This window comes from Bubalus kerabau, chromosome 21, assembly GCF_029407905.1.
Source record: "Bubalus kerabau isolate K-KA32 ecotype Philippines breed swamp buffalo chromosome 21, PCC_UOA_SB_1v2, whole genome shotgun sequence".
Lineage (NCBI taxonomy): Eukaryota > Metazoa > Chordata > Mammalia > Artiodactyla > Bovidae > Bubalus > Bubalus kerabau.
In genome coordinates, this window is record NC_073644.1 from 49,962,980 (window position 1) to 49,985,779 (window position 22,800).

The following is a 22,800-nucleotide window of genomic DNA, read 5'->3' on the forward strand; positions in this document are numbered from 1 at the left end:
GTCCATGTGGTTGCAAAGAGTCCTGAGTGACTAACATTTTTACTTTTCAAACCAAATAGAAAACAGAGTACATGTCACACAGTAAGAGTAAGTATTATTTAACATGTACAAGTACACATACATATGTCCTGAATTTCTATGTAATGTGTTTCACTTACTGTGGATGGCAGTCAAAACAGGTTTGAGAAATACCATATCTGTTGACTATTTCAGTAAGAGGAAATCTGAATAAATGCTTCCAAACATCCAGTTTTAAGAGTGACTTATAAGCAGATATCAAAAACTAATTTTTAAATCTTTCCAAATGCCTCCTACCTTTAAAATCAGGTAGAGCCCGATCATCAACCAGCAGCATGGGTCGGACTTGTTTCTGCTCTACCAAGTTTCTGGCTGCAGTCAGAGACGTGAATATTTCATCTTCAGAGATATCAAACTCCAGTTTTTTCAATCTTTCTAAGAGGTCTTGCTTGCTCTCTTTGGTTGTATTGGTCACAAACCTAACCACTACAGAAGTAGCACGTAACCTGGAAAAGCATAATTCAGGTGTCAACAGGCAGTTTTTACATTCTAGCACCATAAAACCTAAGTTGGTAGCACTTGCCAAAGGTCAAAAAATGAAAGGTAAGTCACTGAGTGTTTTTATGGCCAATAGGTTTTATAACCTATACAAAACTGCTTACAGCTTATCCATAGCCTGTGGGCCGCTTTATCTACAAAGGCTATAAAGGCTACCTTTTTAAGGGCCTTCTATACTTTTAACTGAATTTCACTACCAGGTTTTAAGCAAAGAAGTGAAAACAAAGACCCAAAGCTGAGTAACCACTGTACTCACAGAATGATGTGAAAGTTATCTTGAGATTATCTACCTAGTGTAACCTTCTGAAGGAGAGAAAATTCAGGCCTACAGGATTAATGACTGGGCTCAGCTGTACACAGCTGGGCAGCTATAGAGCTGAGACAAATACTCTGGCCTGCATTCTGGACAGGGTCTGACCCCCTATGCAAAGACAGAGGACATCTCAAGAGTTCTTTCTTCTGAGCCAATTGGACACTGGCTAAGCCCTAATGTGCTACTAAGTTTACAAAGAGAAACTACTTGGAGAAAGAAACATGTTATTTTTATAGATATACTAGAATGTGCTTTCTCCTTTAACTACATACATATGGGATTTTCTATGTAAAATTTCATACAAAATTTCATAATCTGCTTTTGATTTCATACTCTACTTTTGGAACCTAAACTGGCAATCAGGTATCAGAGAAAGAATTCATAATGGTCCAGATTTAATAAAAAAAAAACAATATTTTCCTGGTCCTACACACTGATGTGGTCCCTCACCTAGAGCCAGACATCCTGGAGTGTGAAGTCAAGTGGGCCTCAGGAAGCAATACTACAAAAAAAGCTAGTGGAGGTGATGGAATTCCAGCTGAGCTATTTCAAATCCTAAAATATGGTACTGTTAAAGTGCTGCTTTCAGTATTTCAGCAAATTTGGAAAACTCAGCAGTGGCCACAGGACTGGAAAAGGTCAGTTTTCATTCCAATCCCAAAGAAGGGCAACGCCAAAGAATGTTCAACTACCACACAATTGTGCTCATTTCACATGCTAGCAAGGTAATGCTCAAAATCCTTCAAGCTAGGCTTCAACAGTACGTGAACTGAGAACTTCCAGATGTATAAACTGTATTCAGAAAAAGCAGAGGAACCCGGGGTCAAATTGGCAACATTCACTGGATCACAGAGAAAGCAAAAACATCTACCGCTGCTTCACTGACTATACTAAAGCCTTTGAATATGTGGATCACAACAAACTGTGGAACATTCTTAAAAAGATGGGAATACCAGACCACGTGACCTGCTTCTTGAGAAATCTGTATGCAGGTCAGGAAGCACCAGTTTTTTTAAAAAAAGAAGCAACATTTAGAACCAGACATGGAACAACGGACTGGTTCAAAATTGGGAAAGGAGTATGACAAGGCTATATATTGTCACCCTGCTTATTTAATTTGTACATCATGCGAAATGCAGGGCTGGATAAATCACAAGCTGGACTCAAGAGTGCCAGGAGAAATATCAACAATCCCACATATGCAGATGATACTACCCTAATGGCAGAAAGTGAAGAGGAACTAAAGAGCTGCTTGATTAGGGTGAAAGAGGAAAGTAAAAAAGATAGCTTGAAACTCAATATTTGAAAAGAAGATGATCATGGAATCTGGTCCCATCACTTCATGGCAAATAGATGGGGAAAAAGCAGAAACAGTGGCAGATTTTCTTTTCTTGGGCTCCAAAATCACTGCAGATGGTAACTGCAGCCACGAAATTAAAAGATGCTTGCTCCTTGGGAGAAAAGCAATGACAAACCTAGACAGCATATTAAAAAGCAGAGACATCGCTTTGCTGACAAAGGTCCATATAGTGAAAACTATGATATTTTCCAGTAGTCATGTATGGACGTGAGAGTTGGACCATAAAGAAAGCTGACTGTCAAAGAGTTGATGTTTAAGAATTTTGGTGCTGGAGAAGACTCCTGAAAGTCCCTTGGATAGCAAGGAGATCAAACCAGTCAATCCTATAAGAAATCAACCCTGAATATTCATTGAAGGACTAATGCTAAAGCTGAAGTTCCAATACTTTGGCCACCTGATGTGAAGAGCTGACTCACCAGAAAAGACCGTGATGCTGAGAAAGACTGAGGGCAGGGGGAGAAGGGGGCAGGCAACAGAGGATAAGATGGTTGAATGGCATCACAGACTCAATGGACATGAATTTGAGCAAACTCTGGGAGATAGTGAAGGACAGGTATGCTGCAGTCCATGGGATTTGCAGAGAGTCAGAGACGACTTACTGACTGAACAACAACAGCGTTTTAATCTAAAACTAATTTTTAATTTACCTACAATTAAAAATTTTATATTAATACCCTGTTGGGCTTCCCAGGTGGCAGAGTTGTAAAGAACCCATCTGCCAATGCAGGAGATGCAAGAGACGTGGGTCCCATCCTTGGGTTGGGAAGATCCCCTGGAGTAGGAAATGGCAAGCCAGTCTTGTATTCTTGCCTGGGAAATTCCATGGACAGAGGAGCCTGGCGGGCTACAGTCTACGAGGATGCAAAGAGTTGGACATGACTGAGCACTCACACATGCCATGTACACCTTATATTTTATGCCTGCCCCGAAAAGATACAAGGCATAAAAGCACTGTCCATAATTTAAAATAAGCTAGAAAATAAAACAAAAGAGATTTTTAAGCTTTTACTCAAAGAGCTTTCAATACCTTTATATGATTAAATATTTCATTACAATCATGATTATCTCTATAATACCTGTGTGGTAGCTTTGCCTAAAAACACACTAAATTTGTTTTAGGTGCTTAAAATCTCTCAAAAGAAATTGAATACTTTAATGTAACTATCATCTGAAAAATGAATAAGTGTAAGTACTGAAATGATCATATTATTTCTAACAAGAATTTAAAAAAAAACCTTTCTTTTTGCTGGCCGCTTAACTTCCCTAAAGCTATTTGTTTCCATAGAAACCAAAACTGGCAGTGACAGTATATGATCTCTCTGGGGTGGAGACCCGCCTGTGCCAGTGAGAGGACAATTTGTAGGCTCTGGCCCCTCCAGAATGGCAGGCTCACAGGTTACAGATGTACTTAGAGATGTCATTCATTATTTACCAGAAATTAGGTTTTTCTATCCATCCAGAGCAGAAAGCTCATTTGTGAAGCTGTACAAGCACTTGTCCAACAGGAGAGCAAACTGATAAACAGGTATCCTTTTCCCTAGAAATCCTGAGAAAGACCATGGCAAGGAGTCAAGAGAAAGTCCCACTCTCCAGCTGATTTAATTTGGGCCTTAAACAACATGTTGCTGTCTGCCTGTAAAAGAACACCATGACTCCCAGCTACATCAATAGCTTCCAACTGATGCCTACCAGATCTAACATCTTTTCGTACTTGCTGAAGCCCCACATGGAGAGAATACCAAGTCGGTGTTGCTCTCTTGCTACAACACCTGGCACTGGTACTAGTCATGAGATTCCCTGACTAAGAGCAGACCAAGAATGCTGTAAGGTGTAAAATGATAAAGCACTACATGCTAAGTATTGCTGACTTTAAAATCTCCTTTAAATTATTTTAAGGTAACATGCTAAATAACATTACTAGTTCTGTCATGCATGCGTGCTCAGTCGTGTCCAGCTCTGTCCGACCCCATGGACTGCAGCCCACCAGGCTCCTTGGTCCACGGAAGGTTCCAGGCAAGAATACTGGAGTGCGTTGCCATTTCCTTCTGCAGGGGATTGACTCAGGGATCAAACCCGCATGTCCTGTGTCTCCTGCGCCAGCAGGTGGATTCTTTATCACTGAGCCACTGAGGAAGTCCCAGTTCTACTGTCCTGAGGAGTATTTTTTCCAGGATACTCAGAAACGAATATTCACGTTCAGTTCACTTTAACAAGCTTTTCTATAATATGCATTTTTTTAATCTAGACTTTTGGTAAGCGATGCATCAGAAATATAAGACAATCTTCAACCTTCAAAAGCATTAAATTTAGTTAATGGAGATAATTCCAAAATTTCAAGTCCCTTAATTAAATTTTATTTGAGTAGCTGCACACTCAGTGCTAGATCTTAACTGAAGGAGGAGTGGGCAGAACTACGCCTTTGTGTATGTGTGTGTTTCATTTTCTGATTCCAGGATTCATCTGCGATTTTTCCAGTGCTACTTATTCCACATTTTCGAATCTCGAGCTTTCATTCCCAAATTTACATTACTTAGAAAAAAGACACACACGAAGAGCAAAAACACAGACCAAAAGGCCAAACCTAACAAAAGGCTTGGAGAACAATGTGTTGAAGACACAACAATGCATACATTTTCCAGCTAAGCCCAAGGCAGTTCCTGTATCTGTGGTAAATCGGTGAAATGCCATCTTAAGGCCATCCATTCAGCTAATGATCTGCCTTGGTAAAATGGCACTTACAAACATATTTGTCAGCTGAACGTGGAGGATAGCTTGCCTTTTAAGAGCTTCCTGTGCGCCTGGCACAGCTGCATCTTCAATGTGAAGTGTGCCACTGAGATCGACCAAAACAGCTTTTAATGCACGGCGTGTTGCCATCCTTCATTCCCTAGGAGAGAGCAAATGAAATTAAAAATACAGTTTAGGAAACAATGGACAATTAAAACCTGGTAAGACTTCAAAATATCACTCGTAGCTAGAAAGATACTGCTTAATGTTAAGTTGCTTCTCTTGTAGCAAAGAAATGTTTTTTAAAAATAAAAAATCCAAATTTCACCCATAAATTTTTCTTTTTTTAAGTCTTAAGGGAAATGTTAAAAGAGGGGTTACATTTACTTCAGATTTTTTGAAATAATTCTTCATGGACCAATTCATTCATCTATTTTTATGTGTGAGAAAATGTACTCTGAAGAATGGGTGGATGGAAGGAAGCCCTAAATCACTTGCAAAATCTTTTTCCGCTCTGGCTATGTACCATGAAAATGTTCTAATCGCCAGTCTTCATTGTTATATCCTGAAGTGGCACATACGACCAAAGAGCTACTAGTATTTGTAGATCAGTGAGAAGGCTGCGACCCGCGCACTTGAGCGCGGGCGGCTGCGACCCGTGCACTAAGTGCGGCCGAGAGGAGCTACCCCACGTCCGAGGTCAGGGGCAGAAGCCGGGAGGACCCCATGATGGAAGGGCGGAGACCAAGAGGAGTTACCGCACGTCCGAGGTCAGGGGCAGCGGCCACGAGGACCAACCCCACGCCCCCACACCCCCACGCCCGAGGCCAGGGGAGGCAGCCGGGAGGACCAACCCCACGTCCAAGGAGTGGTGGCTGCGCGGGCGCAGGAGGGCCTAGAGGAGCTATCCTACGATGAAGGTCAGGAAGGGCGGCGGTGAGGAGATACCCCCTCGTCCAAGGTAAGGAGCAGCGGCTGCACTTTGCTGGAGCAGCCATGAAGAGATAACCCACGCCCAAGGTAAGAGAAACCCAAGTAAGACGGTAGGTGTTGCAAGAGGGAATCAGAGGGCAGACACACTGAGGCCATACTCACAGGAAACTAGTCAATCTAATCACACTAGGACCACAGCCTTGTCTAACTCAATGAAACTGAGCCATGCCCGTGGGGCAACCCAAGACGGGCGGGTCATGGTGGAGAGAGCTGACAGAATATTGTCCACTGGAGAAGGGAATGGCAAACCAGTTCAGTATTCTTGCCTTGAGAACCCCATGAACAGTATGAAAAGGCCAAATGATAGGATACTGAAAGAGAAACTCCCCAGGTCGGTAGGTGCCCAATATGCTACTGGAGATCAGTGGAGAAATAACTCCAGAAAGAATGAAGGGATGGAGCCAAAGCAAAAACAATACCCAGCTGTGGATGTGACTGATGATAGAAGCAAGGTCCGATGCTGTAAAGAGCAATATTGCATAGGAACCTGGAATGTCAGGTCCATGAATCAAGGCAAATTGGAAGTGGTCAAACAAGAGATGGCAAGAGTGAATGTCGACATTCTAGGAATCAGCGAACTGAAATGGACTCGAATGGGTGAATTTAACTCAGATGACCATTATATCTACTACTGCGGACAGGAATCCCTCAGAAGAAATGGAGTAGCCATCATGGTCGACAAAAGAGTCCATAATGCAGTACTTGGATGCAATCTCAAAGACGACAGAATGATCTCTGTTCATTTCCAAGGAAAACCATTCAATATCACAGTAATCCAAGTCTATGCCCCAACCAGTAACGCTGAAGAAGCTGAAGTTGAATGGTTCTACGAAGACCTGTAAGACTTTTTAGAACTAACACCCAAAAAAGATGTCCTTTTCATGATAGGGGACTGGAATGCAAAAGTAGGAAGTCAAGAAACACCTGGAGTAACAAGCAAATTTGGCCTTGGAATACGGAATGAAGCAGGGCAAAGACTAGTAAGAGTTTTGCCAAGAAAATGCACTGGTCATAACAAACACCCTCTTCCAACAACACAAGAGAAGCCTCTACACATGGACATCACCAGATGGCCAACACCGAAATCAGATTGATTATGTTTTTTGCAGCCAAAGATGGAGAAGCTCTATACAGTCAATAAAAACAAGACCGGGAGCTGACTGTGGCTCAGATAATGAACTCCTTATTACTAAATTCAGACTTAAATTGAAGAAAGTAGGGAAAACCACTAGACCATTCAGGTATGACCTAAATCAAATCCCTTATGATTATACAGTGGAAGTAAGAAATAGATTTAAGGGCCTAGATCTGATAGATAGAGTGTCTGATGAACTATGGAATGAGGTTTCTGACGCTGTACAGGAGACAGGGATCAAGACCATCCTCATGGAAAAGAAATGCAAAAAAGCAAAATGGCTGTCTGGGGAGGCCTTACAAATAGCTGTGAAAAGAAGAGAAGCGAAAAGCAAAAGAGAAAAGGAAAGATATAAGCATCTGAATGCAGAGTTCCAAAGACTAGCAAGAAGAGATAAGAAAGCATTCCTCAGTGATCAATGCAAAGAAATAGAGGAAAACAACAGAATGGGAAAGACTAGGGATCTCTTCAAGAAAATCAGAGATACCAAGGGAACATTTCATGCAAAGACAGGCTCAATAAAGAAGAGAAATGGTATGGACCTAACGGAAGCAGAAGATATTAAGAAGAGGTGGCAAGAATACACAGAAGAACTGTACAAAAAAAGATCTTCACGACCCAGATACTCACGATGATGTAATCACTGACCTAGAGCCAGACATCCTGGAATGTGAGGTCAAGTGGGCCTTAGAAAGCATCACTACGAACAAAGCTAATGCAAGTGATGGAATTCCAGTTGAGCTATTTCAAATCCTGAAAGATGATGCTGTGAAAGTGCTGCACTCAATATGCCAGCAAATTTGGAAAACTCAGCAGTGGCCACAGGACTGGAAAAGGTCAGTTTTCATTCCAATCCCAAAGAAAGGCAATGCCAAAGAATGCTCAAACTACCGCGCAATTGCACTCATCTCACATGCTAATAAAGTAATGCTCAAAATTCTCCAAGCCAGGCTTCAGCAATACGTGAACCGTGAACTTCCTGATGTTCAAGCTGGTTTTAGAAAAGGCAGAGGAACCAGAGATCAAATTACCAACATCCGCTGGATCATGGAAAAAGCAAGAGAGTTCCAGAAAAACACCTATTTCTGCTTTATTGACTGTGCCAAAGCCTTTGACTGTGTGGATCACAATCAACTGTGGAAAATTCTGAAAGAGATGGGAATACCAGACCACCTGATCTGCCTCTTGAGAAATCTGTATGCAGGTCAGGAAGCAACAGTTAGAACTGGACATGGAACAACAGACTGGTTCCAAATCGGAAAAGGAGTACGTCAAGGCTGTATATTGTCACCCTGCTTATTTAACTTCTATGCAGAGTACATCATGAGAAACGCTGGACTGGAAGAAGCACAAGCTGGAATCAAGATTGCCAGGAAAAATATCAATAACCTGAGATATGCAGATGACACCACCCTTATGGCAGAAAGTGAAGAGGAATTAAAAAATTTGATGAAAGTGAAAGAGGAGAGTGAAAAAGTTGGCTTAAAGCTCAACATTCAGAAAACAAAGATCATGGCATCTGGTCCCATCACTTCATGGGAAATAGATGGGGAAACAGTGGAAACAGTGTCAGACTTTATTTTTTTTGGCTCCAAAATCACTGCAGATGGTGACTGCAGCCATGAAATTAAAAGACACTTACTCCTTGGAAGGAAAGTTATGGCCAACCTAGATAGCATATTCAAAAGCAGAGACATTACTTTGCCAACAAAGGTCCGTCTAGTCAAGGCTATGGTTTTCCCTGTGGTCATGTATGGATGTGAGAGTTGGACTGTGATGAAGGCTGAGGGCCAAATAATTGATGCTTTTGGACTGTGGTGTTGGAGAAGACTCTTGAGAGTCCCTTGGACTGCAAGGAGATCCAACCAGTCCATTCTGAAGGAGATCAGCCCTGGGATTTCTTTGTAAGGAATGATGCTAAAGCTGAAACTCCAGTCCTTTGGCCACCTCATGCGAAGAGTTGACTCCTTGGAAAAGACTCTGATGCTGGGAGGGATTGGGGGCAGGAGAAGGGGACGACAGAGGATGAGATTGCTGGATGCCATCACTGACTCGATGGACGTGAGTCTTGGTGAACTCCGGGAGTTGGTGATGGACGGTGAGGCCTGGCGTGCTGCGATTCATGGGGTCGCAAAGAGTTGGACATGACTAAGCGACTGAACTGAACTGAACTGAGGAGGATATTTCAAGTAATACAGTCATTTTAGTCAGGAAATATTTTCCTTACGCTATAATGTCCAATTTCCCTTTTGCATATATCTCCTTTAAAGTATGTTTATTATGAGTTATATAGACAGTGGAATATAACGGGAATACAAAGTTTAAGTATAAAGATAACAGTTCAAAGATAATAAGGGAGTGGTAGGAATTGTATGGAATCTAAAGACAAAAGGATAGGACTGCCTGCATTTTTAGTTTTTTAAACAACATTTTTTCCTTTTGTTTTTATAATAAAATATTTCAGACATACAAAAGGTATCAAGAATAATACAATCCCTTTTATCCATCATTCAGCTTCAGAAACAGAACATCATTGGCAGAATGGAGCCCTCTGTGTACCCCTCTCATCTGAGTCCACGTCTTTCCCGCCCCCAGGTTACTACTTTCCTTATTTTGAAGTGCTGACAGCTTAGTATTACTGTTCTTCTATGTACACTTCATGACTTGCTTTACCATTCCACATTGCTTGTGAGATGTAGCCATGTTAACACAGGTAGATACAGGTCATTTTCACTGCTGTATGGTATTATTCTATTGTGTGAAAGCACAGTTTATCTTTCTCTCCTCCTGACCATGAAGGCTGCGGCAGCTCTGCACGTATTACACTGAAGGGTGCCTCTGTGAACATCCTTGTGCACGTCTCCTGGTGGCCACGTGTGTGGACATTTCTGAGGTCTTGCTGGGTCTGAGGGTGTGTGCTCATTTCACCCTCCTGGGATGTTGCCAAGCTGCCCCATTCCTTGTGTCTTCAAACGGCTAATGTGTACTGAACACTTACTGTGTCAGGCCCTGAAGAGACAGCAGAGCTGGAAGAGCCATCTTCTTTAAAGTGAGAAGCAGATGGGAAAGAGGGAAAGAACCCGGGGATGATACAAGTAGTCAAGGAAGAGCTCTTAGGGGTTGACTGCATCCCTGGGACACAGGTGGATGGGGGCAGACCTCTTTCTCCTAGCTAGCTCCCTCCAAGATGCACTGTGAGAGCTTGGGTCACCAGGCCTGGGTGTTGGTCCTGGGTCTGCCTCAAATTGATTGTGTGACTTTGGCCACGTGCCTTCTCTGGTCCTGAGTTTCTCCTCAATATGTGGGGCAGGGAGGCAAGAGGAAGCCTCAGTCTACTGCCTACAGCTGGGCAATATGGGATGAAGGTATCAGTGTAACACGTGTACAGCCCTCTACCCCAATTTCGTCTTCTTTAGCCTGCTAATCCCTGCTGGGTCTGTCTCCCAAGCTGCCAGGAGTACGCCAGGCTGTCCAACATTACCCTCTAAATGTTGGTCTTCTGTAGCCTGCTAATCCCTGCTGGGTCTGTCTCCCAAGCTGCCAGGAGTACGCCAGGCTGTCCAGCATTACCCTCTAAATGCTGGTCCCCCTTAGGGGTAGTGCTGTCAGCAGGCGGAGGGATAGCAAAGCTGACTCCTCAATTCCCTCCAGCTTCTAGGTATTAGCTCCTTAGCTCCTCTTATTTCCCAGACCCCTCCTACTCCATGTCAGCCATCTCTGCACACAGGAATAAACATAAAAAATAAACCCCGAGTGAGCCCAGAACTGCAGTCAATTGCTGGCCAGTGGCAGCCGCTGATCAAGGAGCACTGAGGACTGCCACTGGGCAAACTGGAGAAATGTGCATTTCCCGCTTGGTCAGCTGTCAGCATGTCTGGACCCAAGACAGACGCAGAGGCAGGAAGGCGCAGAGACAGTGTGCAGGCTGGGCCCAGGGACCCGTCAGCCAGGACAGCTCCAGGCCCTCCCTGTTCCTTCCCAAACCTGATCAGGGCTTCCCTCAGGGAGCTGGAACCTGGGTCCCAAGTGAGGGAGATGCAGAAGGCAGGGAAAGCAGCACTAGGGGTAACGGTGAGGTAGGTCCAGGGTTCGGGAGTAGCTGCCTACCCTTGGGCAAGAGCATTCATCATCCCAAGCCTCCACTTCCTCATCTATATAAGGGGAAACACACTTGTGAAGACCCTGCAGGGCTGAGAGGGTTCACTGAGTTAAGGAAAATGCCTGGCAGTGATAAGCAGAGAGTAGGAACATAATCTATGTGTCCTGTTCTTTCCCACTCATCTGTCTAACAGGTACTTCCCTCCACCTGCTCCCCTACCCCACCCCATGCATTACCTGGGGTCTCAGACCAGGAAAGGTAAGAAGCGAGAAGTGACTGGGAGTAATTCTAAGGGAAAGAAAGAACAGCTCCCATTTACCCAATGCTATAGGTGATCTGCATACATATGGGAGAAGGCAATGGCACCCCACTCCAGTACTCTTGCCTGGAAAATCCCATGGACGGGGGAGCCTGGTAGGCTGCAGTCCATAGGGTCGCTGGGAGTCGGACACGACTGAGCGACTTCACTGAGCGACTTCACTTTCACTTTTCACTTTCATGCATTGGAGGAGGAAATGGCAACCCACTCCAGTGTTCTTGCCTGGAGAATCCCAGGGACGGCGGGGCCTGGTGGGCAGCCGTCTATGGGGTCGCACAGAGTCGGACAAGACTGAAGCGACTTAGCAGCAGCAGCAGCATAGGTGATCTGCACTCTGCTAAACGCTCTGTAGTCTTTACTATGTCACTGAAAGTTCTCAGCAATCCTAGAGGAAGAAATTGAGACTCTGAGAAGTTACTAACTTGCTCAAGCTTAGTTTTGACTTTGAATCATGTTAATACAGTTTATGTATTCAAATGTAAATTAAGCCGGCCCTAAAATGGAATTCAAACAAACTACAGACAACTTCTATAGAGTGCTGACTCTAGCCCTGCCATAGGATATACTCCAAGGACAAAAGAACTGCAAGAAAATCTTGAACTTAATTTAGCAGGCTTGTTGTTGGTAATGGTAGTGGTATGAGTTCCAAAATAATTCCATGTGTGTCGTAGGACTGAGTAAATCAGCATGTACTGTTGATGTTTAGAAAAAAATCAGGGTTCTCAAATGGAAGAAAAGAGCTATAAATATGGAATGGGAGGACAGGAAGAACCCTGTTGTGTGGTTTAGAATTAGAGGTGTCATTATGAATTCGTGATTTAAAAACATTTATGTATTTCTTAGCACTCTCCACTAAAAGCAACAAGAAGCAACAAGACTCCCACAGTTATGACCACAGCTAATGTGCACTAAACAAAGCAGGGCTGGGGCGGCCGAAATACAAGGTAAGTCTGTAAGATAATGTTTTACCAGATCACAGGGGACAAAAAGGACAGGGGAAGCAGGGGATTCAACTGACCAAACCTGGGGCAATGTGAGCACCAAAAAGAAAAAGGTAACAGAAATGAGAAACAATAATACAGCCACTGGGTGAAAAGTTGTTAGGGAATAGTAGTTAACCCTTGAACAATGCAGGGGCTTATTTACGCATAACTTACAGTTCACCCTCCACATCCAGGGTTCCTCCACATCCTTGGATTCAACCAACCAATAACTGTCTAGCACTGTAACATCTACTACTGAAAAATATCCAGTTATATGGACCCACGCAGTTCAAACCCACACTGTTCAAGGGTGTTTAATCACTCAGGCTCAAATAATCACCCACAAATTAAGGTTCTCCATTAACTACAAATGAGATACTGTCCAGATACTTTTACAGTGGAGAAAATGGTCAAATAATCCCTTAACCAAATGATTAAATTAACACCCTTAATAATGGGGAAAACTGACATTACATGCTTCCTGGGAAGACTTTTGTAGTCCTGCCTTTGCAGAATTTCTGCCAAAAATGTTTAACACAAATCAATCATGGCAATTCCAAATTCTATAAAACTGGCTTGAACTTTTCAAAAAAAAATCAATATCATAAAAGACAAAGAAGAGGCTGGGGAACTGTTTCAAATTAAAGATATGTGGAGAGACATGACAAATAAGTGCAATGCATGAGAGAGACATAAAACAAATAGACCAAAATATTAACAATTAGTAAATTGTGGTGAAAGGTATATGGCTTTCATTGTACCATTTTTTAAAAATTTTCAACTTCGGGAGGAAAACAAATTTTAAAAAGATCTCTTTTAAAAATGGGCTGAAGGCACAAGAAAGATGTTTTCATATCTAATAATAATCGTAATATAAAAATGAAACTTGTATGTTTAGCCAGCCCCTAGTTTAAGATTAGAAAGAACACTGCTAATACTGCCGAGCCTCCTATATGAGCCCCTTTAGTTACATTCCCTTCCTACCTCCCAGAAGCAATTAACATAATGAATTTTGTGATAATCATTTTCTTGCTTTTCTTAATATTTTTACTTGTCACACAGCTTTAATTTAATGTCTTTTAACTCTATAAAAGTGAGATCATAATTTTGCGGCTTTCACATTTTGCTCAACATTGTATTTCTGAAATTGATCCACATTGATGCCTGTCATTTTCCATCAAAACAAACACCAAATCTCCCCATTGGGATTCTGACTAGAACTGCACTGGATCTATAGAGCAGTATTGAGAGAACCAAAATACCTACTATATTGAGCCATGGAACTTCTTTAAGATGATAAAAGAGTATTTACAAAAGCATTGGAGAAGGAAATGGCAACCCACTCTAGTGTTCTTGCCTGGAGAATCCCAGGGATGGCGGAGCCTGGTGGGCTGCCGTCTATGGGGTTACAGAGTCGGACACGACTGAAGTGACTTAGCAGTAGCAGTATAGATAGCCAACATTAGACTTATCAGTAATATATTTTTAAGTATATAACTTATATTTCATACTATAAAATCAGGTATCAGTAATAAACTGAAAACAATGAGACAGGGAAAGACACAAGGATGTTACTACCACCACTTCTATTTAACATTGCGAATGATACCTCAGCTAATGCAGTACAAGAAAAAGGTATAAGGATTGGAAAGAAGAAACAAAACTAATGTTATTCATGATGAGTTGACTGTACATACAAAAATTCAGGAGTCTAAAACAAAGTAAAAAAGTATAGCAACTAATATTTGAAAATCACTATGTCACAAACAATTAGAAAACTAATTTAAAAAAAGGTATCACTTACAGTAGTGTCAGAAAATACAGTTACCGGAGAGTCTAACAAGAGTCACTTCCATGGCAAAACTATAAAACCTCAATGAAAGACACAAAGAAGACTTAAATATATAGACAGATCTTTTAAAGGACCCAATATTATGTAAGCTTCCCTTTTTAATGACCAGGAGATTTAAAGCAATTCCAATCAAAATCCCACAAAGGGTTCTGTGGAACTTGATAAGCTGATTCTAAAACACACACCAGTACAAATAGCCAAGATACTTCAGCCAAGATTGAAGAGAAAGAAGATGGGAGCTTTGCTTTTCCTAACATCCAGACAATTAATCAGGTCTTGTAACTAATTAAGATGTTGTGGTATGAGCAAATGAAGAGAAAAACTAATCAATGGAATAGAGAACCAAAAAAAGACCCTTTTTGGGTCCTAACCCCAACCAGTGTGGAATCTTGATATATGACAGAGATAGTGTTTCAGATCAGTGAAGAAATAAAAATGACTATCTATAGCAGAAAAAAAATGAAATTAGACTTCCATATCATACTACATGTGCCTCCCAAGTGGCTCAGTAGTAAAGAATACGCCTGCCAATGCAGGAGATGTGGCTAGAGACTTGGGTTTGAGCCCTGGGTTGGGAAGATCCCCTGAAGAAGGAAATGGCAACCCAAATCGGTATTCTTGCCTGGAAAATCCCATTGACAGAGAAGACTGAAGGGCTACAGCCCATGAGATCACAAAGAGTACGACACAACTTAGCAACTGGGCATGCATGCATCATACTACAGACACATTTTTCTGTGTTTAAAGATTAAACAACCACATGTTTAAGGGAAAACTGTAAAACTTTTAGATAGGAGAGTGTCTTCATGATCTGAGCGTAGGAATGGCTTTAAGATATAAAAAGCATAAAGGAATAAAAGAAAAGACAGATATTTCAACAGTACTGTGAAAAGAGAAAGAGAATAGAAATATATAGAGTGACAAATAGATTTGCAACACATGTCAAAAAGGATCAGAGTCCAGGAAATATAAGCTATAAATATTAAGAAAAAGATAAACACTTAATAGAAAAATGGCATAAGATCTCAATATACCATTTACAAAACAACAAATCTGAAACGAATTATACAGTGGAAGTGACAAATAGATTCAAGGGATTAGATCTGATAGGCAGAGTGCCTGAATAACTATGGACGGAGGGTCACGGCAGGAGGCAGGGATCAAGACCATCCCCAAGAAAAAAAAATGCAAAATGGTTGTCTGATGAGGCCTTACAAATAGCTATGAATAGAAGAGAAGTGAAAGGCAAAGGAGAAAAGGAAAGATATACCCATTTGAATGCAGAGTTCCAAAGAATAGCAAGGAGAGATAAGAAAGCCCTTCTCAGTGATCAATGCAAAGAAATAGAGGAAAACAATAGAATGGCAGTCTAGAGATCTCTTCAAGAAAATTAGAGATACTAAGGGAACATTTCATGGAAAGATGAGCACAATAAAGGACAGAAATGGTATGGACCTAACAGAAGCAGAAGGTATTAAGAAGAGGTGGCAAGAATACACAGAAGAACTGTACAAAAAAGTTCTTCATGACCCAGATAAGCACAATGGTGTGATCACCAGCCTAGAGCCAGACATCCTGGAATGTGAAGTCAAGTGGGCCTTAGGAAGCATAACTACGAACAAAGCTAGTGGAGGTGATGGAATTCCAGAGCTATTTCAAATCCTAAAAGATGATGCTGTGAAAGTGCTGCACCCAATATGCCAGCAAATTTGGAAAACTCAACAGTGGCCACAGGACTGGAAAAGGTCAGTTTTCATTCCAATCCCAAAGAAAGGCAATGCCAAAGAATGCTCAAACTACTGCACAATTGCACTCATCTCACATGCTAGTAAAGTAATGCTCAAAATTCTCCAAGCCAGGCTTCAACAGTACATGAACCGTGAACTTCCAGATGTTCAAGCTGGATTTAGAAAAGGCAGAGGAACCAGAGATCAAATTGACAACATCCGCTGGATCATCGAAAAAGCAAGAGTTCCAGAAAAACATCTATTTCTTCTTTATTGACTACACCAAAGCCTTTGACTGTGTGGACCACAAGAAACTATGGAAAACTCTTTAAGAGATGGGAATACCAGACCACCCAACCTGCCTCCTGAGAAATCTGTATGCAGGTCAGGAAGCAACAGTTAGAACTGGACATGGAACAACAGACTGGTTCCAAATTGGGAAAGGAGTACGTCAAGGCTGTATATTGTCACCCTGCTTATTTAACTTCTATGCAGAGTACATCATGAGAAACGCTGGGCTGGAAGAAGCACAAGCTGGAATCAAGATTGCCGGGAGAAATATCAATAACCTCAGATATGCAGATGACACCACCCTTATGGCAGAAAGCAAAGAACTAAAGAGCTTCTTGATAAAAGTGAAAGAGTGAAAAAGCTGGCTTAAAACTCAACATTCAGAAAACGAAGATCATGGCATCTGGTCCCATCACTTCGTGGCAAACAGATGGGGAAACAGTGGAAACAGTGGCAGACTTTATTTTCTTTGGCTCCAAGATCAGTGCAGATGGTGACTGCAGCCATGAAATTAAAAGACGCTTGCTCCTTGGATGCAAAGTTATGACCAACCTAGACAGCATATTAAAAAGCAGAGACATAACTTGCCAACAAAGGTCCATCTAGTCAAAGCTTTGGTTTTTCCAGTAGTCATGCATGGATGTGAGAGTTGGACTATAAAGAAAGCTGAGCACCAAAGAATTGATGCTTTTGAACTGTGGTGTTGGAGAAGACTTTTGAGAGTCCCTTGGACTGCAAGGAGATCCAACCAGTCCATCCTAAAGGAAATCAGTCCTGAATATTCATTGGAAGGACTGATGCTGAAGCTGAAGCTTCAATACTTTGGCCACCTCATGCAAAGAACTGACTCATTTGAAAAGACCCTGATGCTGGGGAAGGTTGAAGGCAGGAGGAGAAGGGGATGACAGAGGATGAGATGATTGGATGGTATCACTGACTTAATGGCCATGAGTTTAAGTAAACTCTGGGAGTTGGTGATGGACAGGAAAACCTGGCGTGCTGCAGTCCATGGGGTCACAAAGAGTCCGCCGCGACTGAGCGACTGAACTGAACTGAACTGAATAATCATCAACATATCCTTTACAAAAGAGCACTGTAATTATGATTTTCAAAAAAACTCATTGGTAACCAAGGATATGCAAATTTAAAGCAGAGTGAGATCACTGCAACAACAAAAAAATAGGCAAAATTTAAGTCAGAACACATCAAAGGTTTTCCAAAGCAACTCCCTTATACTGCTAAGTGAGAGAATTGGTTCCTAAACACTCATTTAGGAACCAATCTGGCATCACCATATTCTATAACCCAGCAGTTCCACTACCACGTATTAAATCCTAGAGATTTTTTCATACTCTACCTTTAGATACAAACAAAAATGTCCAAAGCAGCACTGTGTGTAATAACCAGGTACTGGAAACAATACAAATGTCTATCAACAGCAGAATGGACGAATAAATTGTGGTGTATTCAAACACAGAATGCAAAAGGAGGTGGAAATGAATGACTACAATTACATCATCCTAGGTAACTCTCCAAAACCTTCCATAGATAGAGTGAAAGGAGCAAGTCACAAAAGAATACATGCCGTATTACAGCATACACAGGTGATAAAACCACAACGAGGGAATGATTAAGGCAAGAGTGACTGACAGGCAGTGATTCTTGCAGGGGCTGGGCAGGAGATGCAAACCAGGAGGAGCACAAGGGTCCCTCCAAGGTCTTCTTGACCTAGACAGTGAGTACACGGTGTTTTTAATTATTTAAAACTGACATGTTTTTCGTACTCTTGTGTAGATGACATATTTCACAACAAAAACTAGTCTTGCTATGTTTTAGTCATTTCTCATACATTTAATAACCATAAAAAACTAAATTTTTCCAATTAATGTACATCAGTATAACAGCCCTCATCAAGTATTTTGATTTTAAAATAAACCTCTGGTTCTATCTGTCTTTCATAATGAATCTGCAAGGGGAGGGGTGGTTAAGGGGGAAGAGTGCAGAGGCAATAAAAGATATTATGAGCTCTGGTTAATCAAGATTCCACTGCAAAATCCTTTCTAACAGTCCTCATCAGTTCAGTTCCGTTGCTCAGTCCTGTCCAACTCTTATGTTATTCTATTTCTGATCTTTATTGTGACCTTGAAACGGAGCATTACATCAATAATAGCACCAACTATAAACCTGCCTGAGAGGGGAAGCAGCTTGTTAGGCAAAAGACTAGATTGTTCCAAGTGACTCTATTTAGACGTGTGACAGTTAAAGGATTCTTTAAAATACACTGCGTCACTAAAGGTAAGGCTATGGTCAATCAACCCTGAATATTCATTGGAAGGACTATCGCTGAAGCTCCAATACTTTGGCCACCTGGAGCAAAGAGCTGAATCTCTGGAAAAGACCCTTAGGCTGGGAAAGATTGAAGACAAAAGGAGAAGCGGGTGGCAGAGGATGAGATGGTTAGATAGCATCACCAACTCAATGGACATGAATTTGAGAAAACACTGGGAGGACAGAGGAGCCTGGCATTCTATACAGTCCATGGGGTCAGAGTTCTACACGACTTAGCGACCGAACAACAAATCCGAACTACAAGTTAAGTACTTGATAAACTGCAAGATATTAGTATCATTCCAGAAAACGGCAAAGGCTTCAAAGGTGGTCCTTGTTTCTTCATATAAAGTCCATGTCCCACCATCTCTTCATGGCTTGAACAAGTTATGTGAGAGATACTTTACAAGAATCATAATCAATTGATACAGGTACATATTCAATGAAAAGAAAAAATTCTCTCTCATCCCCAAAAGAACTCTTCAAGATACTTCAGAGAATATCTCCCCCTGAATATCCCTGGGGCTTCTCAATCCAAGTCCTTGTTATCCTCCAGAAGCTACTCTTCATCCTGCGACCCTTATGCGTGAATGGCAGCACCATCAACGTAGATGTAACCACCAGACTGTCCCTGGCCTTCCTCCCAATCAGTCAAGGGCCAAATCATATCATTGCTACCTCCTGTACAGTCTTAAATCCACTCACTTCCTTTCATTGTTATCCAAATTATCTTGGCTTTTGAAATCATCATCTCTCATCTAGACTATACCAACAACTTTATGTCCTCTTTGCTTGGAATCATCTTCCTATTTCTAGCTCTTATAACTGGAACGAGTCCATGAACAGGGCTCTTTCTGCATTAACTTAACCACGATCCCCTCCTCCTTCTCCTGAGGACAGGTCACGCACCGTCCGCCAGCGCGAGGTTCAGCGCCTGGCAAACGCCAGACGGGAAGGGACGCGGGCTTCGAAAAACAGTCCAGGGGCAAGTTCCAAGGAACGACCAACACCCCAGAGCCGCCGCTCACCCAGCGCTAGCAGGGCGGAAGAGCTGCTGGCCCGCTCGGCGCACGCGCGGCAGTGCCGCGCCGAAGGCCGTCCCCGCCGAGAAGGCTGGGCGAGCCTCACCCAGCGAGCGCGCGGGATGGTGTAGGAGCCGGGAGGGCGGGGGCCTAGAGATGCCACCGCTTATGTCCTCAGCTTCCTCACAAAGAAAGGAAGCCCCCAGACGGGCGGGCACTCGCCCGTTCCACAGCGGCTCCTCACCGGGCTCGCAGAGCCGTTCTCAGCAAAGGCGAAGGCCCGGCTAGCGGAGAAACCAGCACGGCCGCGTCCCTCCACAGCGTCCTTGCCGGGGAGCCCTGAGCGCCGGGGAAGCGGCCTGACGATGCCGGAAACAGGACCTGGGCTGCGCCGGAAGTCCCGCCTCCCCGCAAACGTCTCCGCCCCGTCCGCCCTGGGTTACTTTCGCAGGTAACCCTTCAGCTCCTGTGCGAGCTAACCGGTCTAGTGCTACCTCGTTACCCTGTAACAGAGTAAGTGGTTATCGAGACCTAATCCCTTTAAGTGGGGGCCCTGCTGGGCTTGAATAAAGCAGGAAAAACAAAAACTTATGCTTTTGTCCAGTAGGCAATTTCTCGTTCCACAGCAGTGTTGTCAAACCAAGTTATTATTACCTTTCTTTGCGCCATCGTCGCTTACTCTGCCACGTCAGTGAGACAGCCTTCACAACAGGCCAAAAAGAGCTGTTGGGGGAAGGGCTCGTGACTTTACTTGGAATGCCAGCAGACTGAGAAGGTGGCTGACTGGGGTCCCAAAGAACTGTTTTACCATTTTACTCTGAAAGGAGAGGGGGCGTGGGCTGTTGTGAACTTATTGGTGCCTCGGGAGACCCCAAAAGGGGATGCGATAATCCTATGTTGTTTCAGTCAGGTCATCAGTTCAGTTCAGTTCAGCCGCTCAGTCGTGTCCGACTCTCTGCGACCCCATGAACCGCAGCATGCCAGGCCTCCCTGTCCATCACCAACTCCCGGAATCTACCCAAACCCATGTCCATCGAGTCGGTGATGCCATCCAGCCATCTCATCCTCTGTCGTCTCCTTCTCCTCCTGCCCTCAATCCCTCCCAGTATCAGGGTCTTTTCCATTGAGTCAGATCTTCGCATGAGGTGGCCAAAGTACTGAAGTTTCAGCTTCAGCATCAGTCCTTCCAATGAATGCCCAGGACTGATCTCCTTTAGGATGGACTGGTTGGATCTCCTTGCAGTCCAACGGACTCTCAAGAGTCTTCTCCAACACCACAGTTCAAAAGCATCAATTCTTCGGTGCTCAGCTTTCTTCACAGTCCAACTCTCACATCAGGTCATCATGTTCCTGTAAACCTCCAACTTGAGACAAATGTTATTCTCTGTTATGCAACTTTTTATCTCTATATATCTTGAAATGGCAAGCCTGGGAGGCGGAAGCTTTGAAAATGGGCTATATATTTCAGGCTGTGGGCAACAATCCTTTACAAAGGTTCAGAGTCAACATGACTAAGCACAGACAACAGAGCACAAAGGTTAAAGATTAAAGGAACAGATCCAACATGGAGTTAGCTTTTTTCCCCTTAACACTTCTCACCCATTCTGAAGGACTTATCTCGGAAGTCATCTCCTTGATACTGCCCTTGAAACACCCAGTCTCTGAAGCAGTTTCCTGCTTTACTACTTGAATAGCATTTGGCACTCATTGCTGTCTTTTATTAACCACTATCACTGACAGAAATGTCCCTCTTTTCCACCATAAACTTACTCCAAAACTTTATGCTGGCAAGTTTCCTGCCATGCCTCTCTAAGGAACAGATGGGACAGGTCTTGCCTGTTATCCCTAGGGGAGCAATATCTTGGGATATGTAGAACCACTTCACTCACTGCTTCCTTTCCATACACATTGGGAGTCTCCACTCATCTCCCTTTGATCTCACTAAATCCCTTGAGTGCAAGAGATGGGCATCCTAGGCATTCTATATGAAAACGACTAAATGAAAAGCCTTTAAGAGCAGTCTGACATCAATTTACACATATGAACCCCCTTGACAAAACTGCTGCTCTACACTTGACTGGGGACTCTTACTGCCAGAACACCCACATCCCCTCTGTCCACTGCTGCAGTCAGCCGTGTTGTAAACCATAACCCTTTCTGATTCTTGGACTAGGGACCCTTTGCTTTTCTTCCTCACTGAGACTGCAGGTTGCTTTCATCTTACATTTGTTAAGTCAAAGTTTTCTGCTGGAGGGCCAGTAGAAGGAAATGTAAACTATTCTAGTTTCCCCTTCAGAACTAGGAACTGTGTGTGTTTGATCAAATTAAACCACCACCAAAGGATTTTAAGTAGGTAATATTAAGGCATGTATTTTTCAAAACACTTAACTCTGGCTGCAATATGGAACACATGGGCGAGGTGCCGAAATGTATGTGAGACTGGGTAAGAATCTATTGCAGGGCTACAAGAGAGATGCTTAAACTGTGTGGAAACAAAGCAAACCAATTCAAGATCTTCAGGAGGTAAGAGTCAGAAATTGGTGGAAGATTAGATTAAGGGTAAGGGAGAGGAAGGCATCAAGATAATTACTAGGTTCCTGCTGCTGCTGCTGCTGCTGCTGCTGCTGCTAAGTCACTTCAGTCGTGTCCGACTCTGTGCGACCCCATAGACAGCAGCCCACCAGGCTCCCCCATCCCTGGGATTCTCCAGGCAAGAACACTGGAGTGGGTTGCCATTTCCTTCTCCAATGCATGTAAGTGAAAAGTGAAAGGGAAGTCGCTCAGTCGTGTCCGACTCTTCGCGACCCCATGGACTGCAGCCCACCAGGCTCCTCCGTTCATGGGATTCTCCAGGCAAGAGTACTAGGTTCCTGGGTTTGGGCAATTGGGTGGTACGGTGTCTTTCACTGAGATGTGGAATAATAGACCATGACTAATGGCTTCCTCTTCACAAAAGATTCAAATGACTTTGCCTGCCAAAGGGCAAGATGAGTAAAAATGGGATGGGACCCCAAAAGAAAAAAATGGGACAAAACCCCAGAGGAGTGGAGATGGAAATAAGACAGTACCAGAACT

The 22,800-nt window shown here is 43.0% G+C and overlaps 1 protein-coding gene across 4 annotated transcripts in view; it reads right to left on the reverse strand.

Annotated features, from left to right (window-relative positions):
• The window catches only part of HDHD2 (haloacid dehalogenase like hydrolase domain containing 2), a 46,614-nt gene extending 26,507 nt beyond the window's left edge, over window positions 1–20,107 (reverse strand). For 3 of the 4 annotated variants that reach the window (XM_055559698.1, XM_055559696.1, XM_055559699.1), the window contains exons 1-3: window positions 19,970–20,107; window positions 5,026–5,136; window positions 316–524 (exon numbers count right to left, since the gene is read on the reverse strand). In XM_055559698.1, the coding sequence (XP_055415673.1) occupies window positions 316–524; window positions 5,026–5,126 (310 nt within the window). In that variant the 5' untranslated portion in view covers window positions 5,127–5,136; window positions 19,970–20,107. Of the gene's footprint in view, window positions 1–315; window positions 525–5,025; window positions 5,137–19,731; window positions 19,906–19,969 lie in introns of those variants that run through there. The other variant, XM_055559697.1, reaches the window with a different exon arrangement.
• Window positions 20,108–22,800: the final 2,693 nt, after the last annotated feature.